Genomic DNA, 14,667 nt, shown 5'->3' on the forward strand with positions numbered 1-14,667 from the left:
TTTAACTCTTTACACGTGTTATTCCTGCTACCTGGAAGTCTTTCTCTACCTGATCTTTAAGATTCAGCTTCGTACCTTTCTTACCCTCCTAGGTCAAGTTAGCTGATTCCTTCCTATGAGCCCCCAAGAGATTTAATACAGAAATTATTGTATGCATGGTTCTGTATTTGAAATTTTTAGTTTTCATGTCTGTCTTTCCCAGTTGTTAGTGAGTTCCTTGAGAATATCTTTGTATCTCCAACCCACTGCCTCACCCATTATAAACAATTATCTAAAATCAATTCCCTTAGTCCTGGACATTCACACCATTCATCCCCTTCATAGCACTATCACTATCTGAATTGTTTGTTTTCTTATGTATTACCCATCTCCGCTGCTGAAATGTAAGCTCCAATGTAGCAAGGAACTTGTCTGCCTTGTTCAGCATTATAGTTCCAGTGCTTAAACCAGCATATTGTACGTATCAATAGTTATTTATTGAGTGAATGACTTATAGGTGCTGAATAACGTTTATCAAATGGATGAGCAAATAAGTAATCATAAATTTGTTTTTAAAAATCACTTGATTATTTATAGTCAAACAGATGTTCAACCCCTAAAAGATGACGGAGAAATAAAAATCAGATTCATGTGACCGTTCTATTCTGGACTTAAGGCTGTTGGATTCTGGATCAAATTGCCTTTCAACCCAGTTATTATTCAAGCTAAAGCCTTAAAGATTGAAATGGAGGAAAAACAATGTGGCCAAGAGTTAAATGGTAGAAAACCAAGTGCCAAGAGAAGTTGGCTCCTACAGTTCTAATGTCCACTTTCTCAGAATAATCTACAGGTGCAGGGTGAAGCTACTTTTTTTTTTTTTTTTCGGTGAGGAAGATTAGCCCTGAGCTAACATCTGTTGCCATTCCTCTTTTTGCTTGAGGAAGATTGTCCCTGAGCTAACATCTGTGGCAATCTTCCTCTACTTTGTATGTGGAATGCCACCACAGCACGGCTTGACGAGTGGTGTCTAGGTCCACGCCCAGGATCCAAAGCTGTGGACTCAGGGCTGCCAAAGCAGAGTGTGCAAACTTAACCACTATGCCACCGGGCCGGCCCCAGGGTGAAGCTTCCAGAAACCTGAATGACTAGCAATAATTTTTAAGGTCCTTGTTTGCTCCAAGGAAGTTTAAGTACAAAATGGAGAAAACAACAAAATACAAATTGATGGACTAGTTTCTACAAAAGTCATCAAGAACCCTAAACTTCCTATAAATACGTGTTCCTTCAACTTCTGATCTCTTCCAATGAAAAGAAAAACAAGAATATGAGTACATTATTTTATACCTTTGCTTGAAATTAATCTTAATCCCTGTAGTTAAAATTGCTTTAATCAAGTTTATGTAAACTTTAGAAAGGTGTTTTATAATTTATAGTTGATTAAATATGGAAGCACTTCTACAAGCTTGATAATAGAGTCTTAGTTAAAATTGTACCCATGAATATGAACTTCACATTCTGTTTACAGAGAAAGTGAAACTGATTTACATAACAGCTTTTCCAGCCATCACATAATATACTCCTTTATTTAAGGACTTTCTCTGTGAAATTAAGCAATGGGCCAAATATGACCCATTCAAATCTTTCTGATTTTTGAAGACCAGCTCAAGTCTGATTTTTCCCCTTTGGTCTTTCCCTGGAAATCCCAATTCACACTGTTCTTTCTCCCTCCCTAATCTGGCAGCACTATTGTTGGGTATACATTTTGATTCAGTTTTTACTCTACCCCATACAGTATATCTTTGGCCTTCATGGATCTATTGCTGTTGTTACTGTGCGTGACCCTGAATGCCAATGACTTGTAGTCATTTGTAATTTTGCTAAGGGCCAGTTCTCGTGTGTGTGGGCTGACACAGTCCCAGAGGAAGCTAGCTGGCTCCCTCCACAGACACGTCAGCCTGCCTCTGCCGTTCAACTCTTGCTTGAAGCCATTAAAGACACACACACCACACATGCACACTCCACTCAGTTTCTTCTTGGAAAATGACCTCAAAAGCCAAATGACAGTATTGATGACCGAAGCTCTATGAGAGTGATAGTTCTTTGCCAGAAAATAAAAGTTGGGGATAAATTAAAGAATAGAATATTGATTTGGTAGCTCTGAGCCACACAGTATGTCAATATTTTGGTGAAAGGACCAGTGCAAATCCTTTTTACTCCATTTATTAGAAGAAAATATATACATATATTTTAGTAGCATTCACAAATTTGAGGATTTCAAAAGGTCTCTACACAAATTCCACTTCAAAAATATTCCTTAGATGGGATTGATACTTTTCCAATTAGATGTGCAAGCTAGAGAGCTGATTGTTTTCATATGCTGTATTAATTTATTAGATGCTATGTGCCAGGCATTAGACATAAAATTTTTCTTTTAAACCATACAAATTCTCTTTTGAGGTAGGTGTTAACATCTCTTTTTTTTACAGACAGAAAAACTGAGACTCAAAGACTTTAAAAAACTTGCCTATAGTCACCCAACCAGTAACAAACTGGAGATTAAAACCCAGGGAGGCCAAAGTCGACTCCTTGTTCTAGATTCTTCTGCAACGCAACCCCCACCACCCGTTCCTGCCTCCTACATAATTCATTCAGTTGGTTCGTATTGGATTTATTTGACTCCACCCTTATTTCTAGGTTTCCCAAATTCTTCTTAGAGAAAATGTTTCATGCTTGAATTCAACAGCTAAGATATATGCAATTAAATTGTGCAGTGTGTTCACGCACACACATACACACACACACACAGGATATTTTTGTGTTTGAGTATTAACACTATTGATTTCAGGTTTTCTTAATTCCGCTGAAGTTTTTGTGAAACACAGACACGCCCACACGCTCCATCTTCAGTGATCCCCCAACATTTTTTTCCAATGCCTCTGACAAGAATCCAATTGGGTTGATTTGCATTTCTCCCTCTTTCACACAAGTTAGTGGAGGTGCTAATGAGCAGAAAGCAGCCCTGCAGGTAGACAGCTAACTAGGGAAAAGGAGGTGTAGTAGAGTCTAGGAAACCAGCAACTGAGAAGAATCAGACAGATTAGAGGTCACACGAGATTTAGTCCATCTGCATGCAGAGCAGAGAACCACAGAACAAAGAGTGAGGAATGGGGAGGTGGGGATGCAGGAGAGGGAGGTGGAGAGGTAGATGAACTCTACAGCCACGTGTTTTGTGAGCCACAATAAAGTTGTTTGATAAGCAAGTGCAATAATAAGCATTGCTAATGCTATTTTAGAAGTCTTTCAGGACAGGAGGAAGTGGCGATTCTACTTAGGGCAAGAGAGGCCTTGGCCAACGGGTCACTGTGGCCAGAAACCAGCTCTCATCTCATCTTCTTCCTCCTCCTGATGCTTCCCAAAGTTCCACTCTTTCATTCTCTTTCTCATTTTCCCAGAGATCTCTTCCACTCTTTGACTCTTCCTGTCTAGAAGGTACTCCCAATCTCTATCCCAACCTCGGATCTCACCCAAGTTCCGGACCAGGAGTTCCCCACTCTCCCCAGTTGCAAAACAGCAGTGAAAGGATCCTATATTAGTATAATTCTGAATTGTTCCTACAATGTTTTACATGGATGCTGAGGTTCATCAGGGAGAGTGAATTATGCCCTGGACTGAAAGTCAGAGAGATGTGAATTTTAGTCTCACACCTAAGGCAAACCAGCCGCATGATTATCGTCAAGTAACATAAAACTGCTCATTCATACTCTATTATTTATTCTGCCCCTCCTATCTCTAAAGCTATGTAAGAACCAATGTTTTTAGAGCCCATGGAAAAACTAAGGCTTGTATCTGAGTGGTGATACTTACTGGGGGCAACAGGGCATCCAGCAACCCGAGTCTAGAGTCCTCACTTCTAATCTAGTGTTCTTTTTATTAAGAAGAATGATAAATTCAGAGAAAATAAAGACCAGCTGCTTGAAGACCATCACACCTGCATCTCACTCAAAATCAAGAAGCTTGACATTTTCAAGTAAGGAAATCCCTAAGTTATACTGAGTTTATGGTCTGAGAGTTCTCCTGTGCAAGGATGATGGTTTAGAACACAGAAAAGAGGGTCAGGTTCCTGCGTTACCCCTTTCCTCCCCCAACGAAGCCATTTTGAACATATAATGTTAGAATGTACTTTATTCCCAGAGAAGATATGTTACAGTGTCTACTGGCAACAGGGAATGGGTGTTCCAGCTAGTACCCCTTGTTCACTGACTCATTCATTTGACAAACAGAGATTGACCACCCATTACTTCGCAGACACTGTCTAGGCACTAGAGTAACAGACCTAAATAGAAATCACCTCTTTCCTCTATGAGGTTACAACCTGTGGGGCAAAAACAGATCAAGGAATATTTTAGGGCCTCTCCCTGAATCATTATGAAAGGGAATTGAGTGGGGGCAACTCTGAGAGTCCTGCTTGACCTCTAAGGCCCCATAAAGACCCTCACTTTCATCTTGACACAGGCCATATGGCGATATGGATGTTATTAAATCAGATTCTAGAACTCTAGATACATCTCTATTTCCACCCCTAATTCTAAATAAAATCAATATAAAGAACTTCAAACTTACTCACTTTGATTCAACTTAGAAAACTTGAAAATACCAATGTGAAGGAGGTTCCGGATGGAAAATGAAGTGTGTTAATTTGCATCGCATTTGGAATATTGCAGCATAGTCTTATTAGAAATAATAAAAAGCCCAAGCCAAAAATCTAAGGATGCAAAGAGACTCTGAAAATGACATTTGGGAATTTCAAAGTATTAAAAAATAATTATTCCATGGTGTGAGGGAGGAAGGAGTGAGTAAATGCCAGGGTGAGTTACTGGAATTTGAATAGAGTTGTAAATAAAAGTAAACCTCTAGGTGGTGGCTAGAACCTTCTGCATTTCACAGAACTGGCTACTCTCTTCTCTCTCTGCCACTTAAAGGTCCTGTGGACATCTGCTGGATTCTTTTCTCCCATGTGAACACACCAGTGGTTATGGCAGATATTGTTGGTCCTCTGCCAAAATTCCCTTTACTAGGTTGGAGTGCCCACTCAACCCTCACTTGATGTGAATAATGACTGCTCGCGGTTTAACCCTTCTCCTTCTCTAGAGAATTGCCCTTGGCTGACAGGAGTGGCCTCTCTATACCTCTAAAGTAGCCCACAGCCAGCGGCTGACTTCTATGAAGGTAGAAAATCCCAACTCCCTCAGGTTAAGGTTGGAGAGCTCTGTGCAGCCACTCGTGCTCCAGAACTCCCTGTGGGATTATGCTGAGACTAGATTTTAGCTGATACCACATCTTCGCTTAGCTTCCTCCCCTGCCCATGCAGCTTCACTCACTTGCTTACAGGTTTCTCCCAAGAGTTCTCACTCAGTAAATCACTCCCCAAGAATCTCCATCTCAGACGCAGCATCTAAAGAACTCTAACTAAGACGCTGATCATGTGCTGCCTTGACATCTTTGAGCCACACGGGCTCCTGCTCTCATCTGATATGCCCACCACCCAGTGGGAAAGGTTTCCCACTCAGCTAGTTCCCTGTACTCCACCTAGTCCTCAACCTAAGAGTCTTACTTCCCTGACAGCCTGCAAAATTATTCCAACAAGCCAATCACATCCTCTCATGGGAACCAGGAAGCACCTCACCCTCTTGTTACTACAAAACTTGCCTCCCACAGCCCCTCCTGTTTCACTGTGCTCCCTAGTGCAACCCTTAGGTGGTCCTGCATGGTGTGTGGTGTCCTTCCCAGGTGCTGAATATACATGACTAATGAACTGCTGCCAATCTCATCGGTCCAATGTTGGGTGTCACGGGTTCAGCAACCCCGTGTATTTAGGGTAGGGATCCCTCCCCCACCAATGGAGTGAATAGGTAGTGATCAGAATAATCAAATAATGGAAATCAATAGGCAAATCATTTTTTCTTTACTAAGGCAAGAGAGTTTTCTGGAAGAGACCTATTTCATAAAGGAGGGAGATCTGTAATAAGAAGATAAAACAAAGTTTAGCAGAGTCTGCTAGCCATACAACCAGGCACAGGGAGCTTTCTATCTCAAGTCCTATGGTTCTCTCCAAAGAGATCGGATCAGGTGCATATGAATTTATGGGAATCAGGCTATAAGAACAAAATGTACCTGCCACCATCTCTCTGACTGGGGCAGCTCCGACGGCTCCACCTTGGTGAAAATGATTCACATTCCTAAACTGCACAGTGAAATCAGGCAGAAAAGTGGGCATATTTTTGCATTTTCATTCTGGCTGCCTCTGCCACACACACACTCACCCATGCGAGCTTTAGATCTCTGATGTTTATTTGAGAGAATAGAAGATGAGGGCAATCTGAATTACCTTCACACTGGCACATTTACTCTAAACATTTGTAGTAAAAGACCAAAAGCAAGAGAATCAAGCTGTTGCCAGGTTCTCCTCAGTCCTGCTGCATCTCGAAGGTGACTCACTTAGGAACTTGATGACTGCCTTTTAAAGCAACACAACAGGCCTATTAGCACTTAATTGCATTAACAGTCTGTGTTTCCTAGCATAACAAACAGTCTTGATTCAGGGATGATGCAAGTCAGGGGTAGCCTGGACAGTAGCTCTATTTAGATTTATCAGATGGGAGTTCCCTCAGGTCAGAGACTATTTTCTCCTTGGAAGAAGTGGTGGGAAATTCCTACTTAGGTGATTTTTAGGCAGATGGCAGAGCTGATATATTTAGAGGCTCCAGAAATATCACCCCACTAATTACACTGTCAAGATCTTGATTACCAGCAGCCTGTTTTACTCAGGCCAGGGCTATTTTACATTTACATTTGAGATTCTTCTCATATGGCTGGGCAAAGTAGCTAGAGGATAAAATTACTGTGTTGGTTACATTCACCTGGAATTTGTGGAAATGAATACATTGCTATTGTTCGAACTGAAAATTAATGATGGTCTAGTGAATCATGTGAGAATATAAGAAAAAGATATGTTGATAGATAAATGGTGATGGAGAGAGACAGAGAGATAGAGACAAAGAGATAGATAAGAAACAGACAGAGATAGATCGAGACAGACACAGAAACAGAGATAGATGAGAGAAACAGAGAGACACAGAGACAGATAGAGACAGAGAGACAGATGGAGACAGAGAGACACAGAGAGAGACAGACAAGCAGACAGAGAGAGACAGACAGAGAGGGACAGACAGAGAGCGAGCTAGACAGAGAGCGAGCCAGATAGAGAGTGAGCCAGATGGGGACAGAGATAGACAGGGACAGGGACAGACAGACAGAGAGACAGATAGAGACAGACAGACAGAGACAAATAGACAGAGACAGACACAGTCAGAGAGATAGAGACAGCTGGATGGATGAGTAGCTGGAGAGATAGCTATATGGATGAATAGCTGGAGAGATACCTAGAGAGATACTAGACAGAAAGATGGATAAGGACGAATACATAAAGATGTATAAGGGTGGATAGACAGAGATGGATAAGGATGGATAGATAGAGATGGATAAGGATGGATAGATAGAGATGGATAAGGATGGATAGATAGAGATGGATAAGGATGGATAAATAGAGATGGAGAGAGAGAGAGACAGCTCTGCGTTTGCACAGTAGTGCTGGACAATAAAAATGATTGTGAAACCATACTAAGTGATCTCAATAATCAGTTGGAAAAATTAGTACTGTTCTACGAACTTTCAAAATTTTTATTAAAACATTAAAAGTTGTCTTATTGTCAGTTATAAATGCATAGGGAAATGAAAACAATAGTAAAACTAATATTACTTAGTAATTTGGAAAGTTGTCACACTCCTTTCCAAGTCTGGATCAGCTAGCAACATTTTATACTTTGAACTTTCAATGATGTGAAATATCTCTGAGTTCCTTCAATATGAAGCTTTTTCCCTGGCATCACTTCTGGGGCATCTTCATCCTTTCTTCACAACTACTCTCTTATTTTACGTTTATAAATTTACCTTCACTGAGTTCTCCGGCCTGCATATCACGAGTCACTTTAACAGCATCAGCATCAATGCTCCCATGGTCAGCCTACGTCTTCTATAATTCCATGTGTGTTTGATTTGAATTTCACTTCCAGAATTATTATTTTTTGTTGTACTGCATTTTCATCTTTTTTGGACAATTCCCTCTGTCTATTATCCATTCTTGTAAAATGTCATATGGATTTATCACGAGGAGACAAGGAGAAACACAGCTACTCACTTTGGTGTCTGCGTGTGAACTAACACACGCAGTGACCAACCATCGAAACAGACCGCTAAAGATGTGATGTGACTGGTCACAGTCATGATGCATGTCAGCTACTTACACAGTGATTTGTGGAATGAAAAGCTAGGAGCAAAGTTTGTACTTCATACAACTACTCACAGTTAACATACCATGGTAACTGAAATTTGAACCGTGTTGTTGAGAGACTGGGGTTATTTGATTAAACCATGATAACTGAAATTCAGAGATACTGGAAAAATGCAAAGCAAGGCCAACTGTGTGTGTGTGTGTGTGTGTGTGTGTGTGTGTGTGTATTCCAGTCTTCCTTTAACCTATCCTATCAAAGGCAGTTCCAGTCTTTGTAGAACCTGTACTTTGGGCTTCTGTAGTATAAAACAGGAAGGAAGAGAGGGGAGGAGGACTATTGTGTGGAATATAAAGGGAGGGATCTAGCCGGAGAGGTTGAATTGACTAACATAGTCAAGAATGGACAGGAAGAACAGAGAGGAGAGGATCTCTTCTCCTCGGTTTTCTTCTTTTAATGCCATAGGAGGAATGAAAGTAGCTGAAGATTAGGATGGATGTGGACAGAAAAAGAAAGATTTGAGTAAGTGTTGCTCTGTCCTGGTATGTGAATTCCCTCTGCTGTGGACTGAATGTTTGTCCCCCTACTCACTCCAGTTCATGTGTTGAAGCCCTAATGTGATGGTATTTGGAGGTAGGGCCTTTGGGAAGTAATTAGGTCATGAGGGTGGAGCCCCCATAATGAGATTAGTGTCCTCATAAGAAGAAGAGAGCTAGGCCTTTCTCTCTCTCTGCCATATGAGGATACACTGAGAAGACGGCTCACCAGAACTCGACAACACTGGCACCCTGATCTCAGACTTCCAGCCTCCAGAGCTATAAGAAATAAATTTCTGTTGTTTATAAGCCACCCAGTCTATGGTATTTTGTTATAGCCACCTGAACCGACCAAGACACCCCCTATTTTCAGAAATGCAAATAAAGCATTTGAGTTATTTTGATATGTCTTTTAGCTCAGAAACAGTGCTCTTGGCATATGATACTGCTCTAACACTGGATTCTGGGGGGTCCCACTCATATGGACACATGTTCCCTGGGTCCCTTTATTAGCTCAGTTTAGCGGAAAGTTCTGGGCTTTGGAGTTAGAAAGAGGTGCTCAAACTCTGGCTCTGCCACTTACTGGAGGAGTGATCTTAGAAAATCTGTTACCTTCTCCAAGCTGGCCTCACAGGATGGGGCTTACTTAAAGCACATTGCCTGAGACAGACTAGACACACGATAAATACTAATTACCAACTTCCTTTTCACCAATAACACGCTGGGGAGGCACAGCTACACCAACGCTCCCATTTGAAAGAATCTGAAGTGGAAACAAGGAAAGCTGAGAACTGAACTTGCATCACAGAGCTCCCAACTGGTTTTTTGTGTTGTGTTGTGTTGTTTTAGTGTTTTTAATATGATAAGAAACAGTTTGCAAGCTGAGATAACAAGGTAAAGGAAAGGTAACACCCGATGAACTGAACAGAAAACAGAATTCAACACTTCTGCCCTGTTCCTGTTTAGTATTGTTTTTCTAAGTAGCAAGAGAGAATTTTAGTTTGTTTTTCTCTGGTCTGAAATTGGACCATCGAAAACACCTCAGTGATAACTGTAAAAAGATTAACTAAAGAACAATGATGGAAAAAATGGGTTTGGGGCATGATGTATTTTAGAATTCAGGGTAAGGATTAGCATTTATGGGCCCTTTTGAGACAGACTGGGGCTTGCAAGGAGTTAAAGCTTTTGAGACTAGTATGATCATGGGAAAGACTTTACATTGGGTGCCTGGCCATCCACAGGTGAGGGTGCTCACTGGGGAAAGCAGTACAGGACCTGTCACCGTGGTGTAGTTCACAGGACCAAGAAGTCAAGGAGACGAGGAAAATGGCCCAAGGCCAAAGGCTATTGGCCCAGCACTGACCTTCACACTGTAGAGTCCAGAGAATGGCTACTAGAGTTCAAGGACAGAATAAAATTGATTGCAGTGGAAGAGATGCAGTGGATTCTTTTAAAAATTAAATAAAAGAACTAGGGATATCATAGCATTGTCCCACCCTCTAATTATTCTTGCATCTTGATTTAGAGTGTGACTTTAGATAAAATACCTCCATTCTCTGAGTCCCAGCTTCCTGACCTGTTGAAGGAAAAAGTTGAATCTAGATCACTGTCTTAGTTCAGGCTCTATAACAGAATACCATAGACTGGGTGCCTTAAAAAACAAACATTTATTTCTCACTATTCTGGAGGCTGGAAGACCAGGATCACGATGTCGACATGGGGTTCTGGTGAGGGCTCTCTTCCTGGCTAGTTGATGGCTGCCTTCTTGCTGTCTCCTCACGTGGTGGAGACAGAGAGAGCTCTGGTCTCTTCAGCCCCTATAAGGGCACCAATCCCATGATGGGCGATCCACCCTCATGAACTCATCTAAACCTAATGACCCCCAAAAGGCCTCACCTCCAAATACCATTACATTAGAGTTTAGGGCTTCAACACATGGATTTTGGGGGACACAAACATTCAGTCCATAGCAATGACCTCTATGTTCCCTTCTCTCTGATTTTGTATCTGGAGCTTCCTTACTGCCCACCAAATCAAATTCAAACCATCTGTCTAGCTTTCAAGATCTTCTGTAGAAGATCTGGTGCCATCCAAGGTACCAGATTTGCTTGTCACCTTCCTCCAGGATGAACCTTCACCTCCCTTTAGACTAGTCTCTGGTGATGCCTCTCTACAAGCTATATTAATCCATTACTTCCACTTTTTTTCTCATGTTCATTCTCCTTTCTTGGAGTGCACTGAACTCTCTCCATTCACTCAAGAATTAGCCATTTTGTGGGAGCCATTCTTCTAGTTCCATCTAGACCATCTCACAGGAAAGAATAATATTAATGTAAAGTTTTCCTCCTGTGTGGCGTAGAGGAGGTTTTGGGATTTTCACTGAGCAGGATTTTAAAAAGGAAGTCGTTATTGTTGTTTCATATTGTTTTAGTTCATGTAAATGTCAGTTCTAAAAATTTGAAATTAAAGATAATATGTATAAACCTTGTCCCAGAGCTACTGTTATTAATCCACAAAATCAAAGATTAACAGTATGGGAAAAGACAAAGGCTATCAATTTAAGGTAAATTACAGCTGAATATATATAGGATCACACTTTATATCTTTACAAATACCAAGCGAATTTGCTGATATTTGTGATGATATAAGAAAGCCACAGTATTAAGGATTTGCTATTCATTGTAACATTTTGCTAAAAACCATTCATATATCTTCACACTAGGATTTGATATTAAATATTTATTCAAAAAAATTCCAGTTTGGATTTGTTTCCTTGGACTTGATCTGTGGTAATCTTTTGAGAAGTTCTGAAGATGAAAGTCATAGAAGACATTCTTGCTTCTGATAATTGTCCGTGATAAGTCATTATTGCTCTTATGGATACAATGCATAATACAATTTAAAGAAGCATCTATAAAGATGATCTGAAATGACATGAAAAGAACAATAATATTCTAAAAACAGGAAGAGCTTTTTAGGTGCCTTTATTACTGCTCCCTGGGAATGCCTAATAATGTGTCTATGATAATTTGAGATAAGCAAAAGCCATAAGCAGACAATTTATAAGAGAGAAAATGGAAGTTTTGGGAAAAATTTCAATATCTCTAATAATGACACAATACCATTTTTCAGCTATCCAAATGATAATGGTTTAAAATGTAGTTTGCGTTAAAAGAGATGAGAGAAGAGAACCTTCGAGAGGTGAGACCATCTCAGTTACTTGGAAGGTGGAGAGATGTGTGTGCTGGATGGCCTCCCTCTGCCCCTCCAGATCCAGGCTCTACCCTTTTCCACCCCCCTCTGTGCCCTGGGAGGCTGACCTTAACAGAGTGCATCAATGGGACTCCCCTGCCTCTAGCTCCCAGTCAGCCTCAGCCAATGAGAGATAATAGCAGGAGACAGGCCGGCAGGGGTTGTGTTTCTCTCCCGAAGACCACAGCTCTTACTGCGTGGCCCTTTTCTACAGCTACAAGTCTTGCTAGTTCCAGGTAACTGCTCCTGTCCCTTGCCATTTCAGTTTAAGGGATGGTAGTAGCCATGCAATGTTGTCAGCTCTGGAGTGCTTCTCCATCTCTAACCGGTTTCCCTGACCTTGGCCACAGCTTATAAATTATTGCTACATTAAATCCTTTCCAATCATCCCTTCTGAGTTTGCCATCTGTCTCCTGCCAGGACTTTGAAATACACACTACATCTCTAAGTCCACTCTGAACCCTAACCAAGTGAGGATATCTTTCATTCCAATGAATTCTTCCCTTTTTCCTTCTACAGCAAGTGTCTCTTACTTTTGCTTCCTAGAATCCATTCAGTCTTCCATTAGAAGCCTTCCATTTAATTTCCCATTAGAGAACCACTTCTCTTTATCTCTCAGGGCACATGGCTTAGATAAGGCTGATTTCAGCCCAAACCCAGGGCTGAATATATGATCTAAGTCAGTCCAACTAGGCTAAGCAAAGAGTCCTCTATTCACTGAGACAGAAGTTGCAAGGAAAACCACAAGCCTGGAACCATCAGGCCAAGAAAGAGAGGACTTGCCTGAGTGTAAACCAACAAAGTAGGTAGGGCACAAAGAGATAGAGATGCAAGCCTAATATCATTATTTGAATCCCCGGATCACACCATGCCTGAAGCTTACCCTTAGACATTGTAGTTATCAGAAGTAGACACCCCTTTGTGCTCAAGCTGAGTTGAGCTTTCTGTCACTTACAACAGACAGATCCCTGACTAATAGGCCTTCTCCTAATAAAAATACATATATTTGGAGAGTTAAAACCTAGAGAGTGTTAGAGACTGTGACTTCTAAAATGATATCATCCATATTTGCAATATTGTTTTCATCTAGAACCCTAACACATAAGGTCACGAGAGGCTACCTGTGGTTTCTGTTGATTATGATCTTGGTAACCACCTGCATTGTCCCTTTAGTCCTTTGAAATCTGTGACAGATGGGACAACACCAAACCAAACAACCCATTTCATGTTGAACTTGGTGGCTGAGACCCACGCATGAACTGGCACAGACAAAGAACAATGGTGGAAAAGAGCCGAATGCTGTGTTCAAGTGTTATTTTCAAGTGCCATTTGAATGGGCCTTCTCAGGTGACATGGTTCACTGGCAGGAAAGCTGTTATGTGACAATCACTATTCCCATTTACCGCCTATTACAATGTGAGTCACTGGGAGGTCAGACTGTCCCAAAAGTCCAGTGTTCCTGAGCACTCAAGGTCAAGTTCAAGGGACAGCGGGCAGGTGTAAGGACAATGGCTAAGGCACAATCCCTTGAAATGAAGGGAAGAGTTAACTCCCAGGAGAGCACTGCAAAGTGAGTTTTACTGTCGTCAACATATCACGTAACTCGGAAAAGAAATCAGAGTGACAGTGTTAACAGGACCCCAGGTCCTTTCCACAGCAGCTGTCTTCCCTGGGGAAAGAGAGGAAGTTTTACTCATCTTTATATAGCCCTCCTTCTCCTGCCTCAGCCTAGCACAAAATAGGAGCTCTGAAATGATGACCTTCAGGGCCTCCTGGGTTAAGAATACAGATAAGATAGAATATATGAAAAGAGTCAGCACATAGCAGTTGCTGAAGAAATCCTTGCTGTTATTATTACTGCTATCACTTGTAAATGTATCTGTGTTATTAACAAACAGATTCACCAAAAGTCATACAAACTCTTTCTTCAGCAACAGTTTTAACTTCCTTACCTCCCAAAGCAACAGCTCTGTGGTGAGTTCATTTTCCCTGCCCTGCAAATGTAGACGTGACAATCAAACTATTCACCGAGTCACCCACTCATTCATGCATTCAACAAACATTTGTGAGCACCTGCATTTTGCCACATCTTTGACTATATGTGAGGGAATCAAGGCTGATTAAGACACAGCCTGTGTATAATGCAAAGGCCAAGCTGTCGGAAATGGACAAGAGATCCAACTAGCTCAAGATCCAATGAGATCCAACTCAGACAAGAGAGAATCAGCCTATGGAATGGGAGAACTGGCTTCTGTGGTTGCAAGTAGCACTGGGGAAACCCTGGGGAAGCGACTATTACTGGGGGGACCTCCTCCTTACCTTTTCTGCAAGCCAGCCAAGATGCCTGACCTCTTGGCTCCCAGCAATGCCTGTTTTCCCAAGCTGCTCTCTGACCTCAGCAATCACTCGGGGCAGCAGGTCACTAACGTTGGAATGGATGGCACTAAACCAGGCCTGGGCGGTGGCTGAGTCCTTGCTCCTGAGGATCACCGTGTGCTTAGCATCTGGGGAGTGGATTTCAAGCTGCCTAGAGAAGCAAAGAGAGAAGGGTTAGA

General features: G+C 41.5%; 1 protein-coding gene across 1 annotated transcript in view; it reads right to left on the reverse strand.

Moving 5' to 3' along the window:
- Nucleotides 1-14,667, reverse strand: part of SNTB1 (syntrophin beta 1) — a 226,486-nt gene that overhangs the window by 72,612 nt on the left and 139,207 nt on the right. Inside the window, exon 4 of the mRNA XM_044743794.2 lies at nt 14,432-14,639. Within this exon, the coding sequence (XP_044599729.1) occupies nt 14,432-14,639 (208 nt within the window). The remainder of the gene's footprint in view (nt 1-14,431; nt 14,640-14,667) is intronic.

The sequence above is a fragment of the Equus asinus genome, chromosome 12 (genome assembly GCF_041296235.1).
Source record: "Equus asinus isolate D_3611 breed Donkey chromosome 12, EquAss-T2T_v2, whole genome shotgun sequence".
NCBI classification, from domain to species: Eukaryota; Metazoa; Chordata; class Mammalia; order Perissodactyla; family Equidae; genus Equus; species Equus asinus.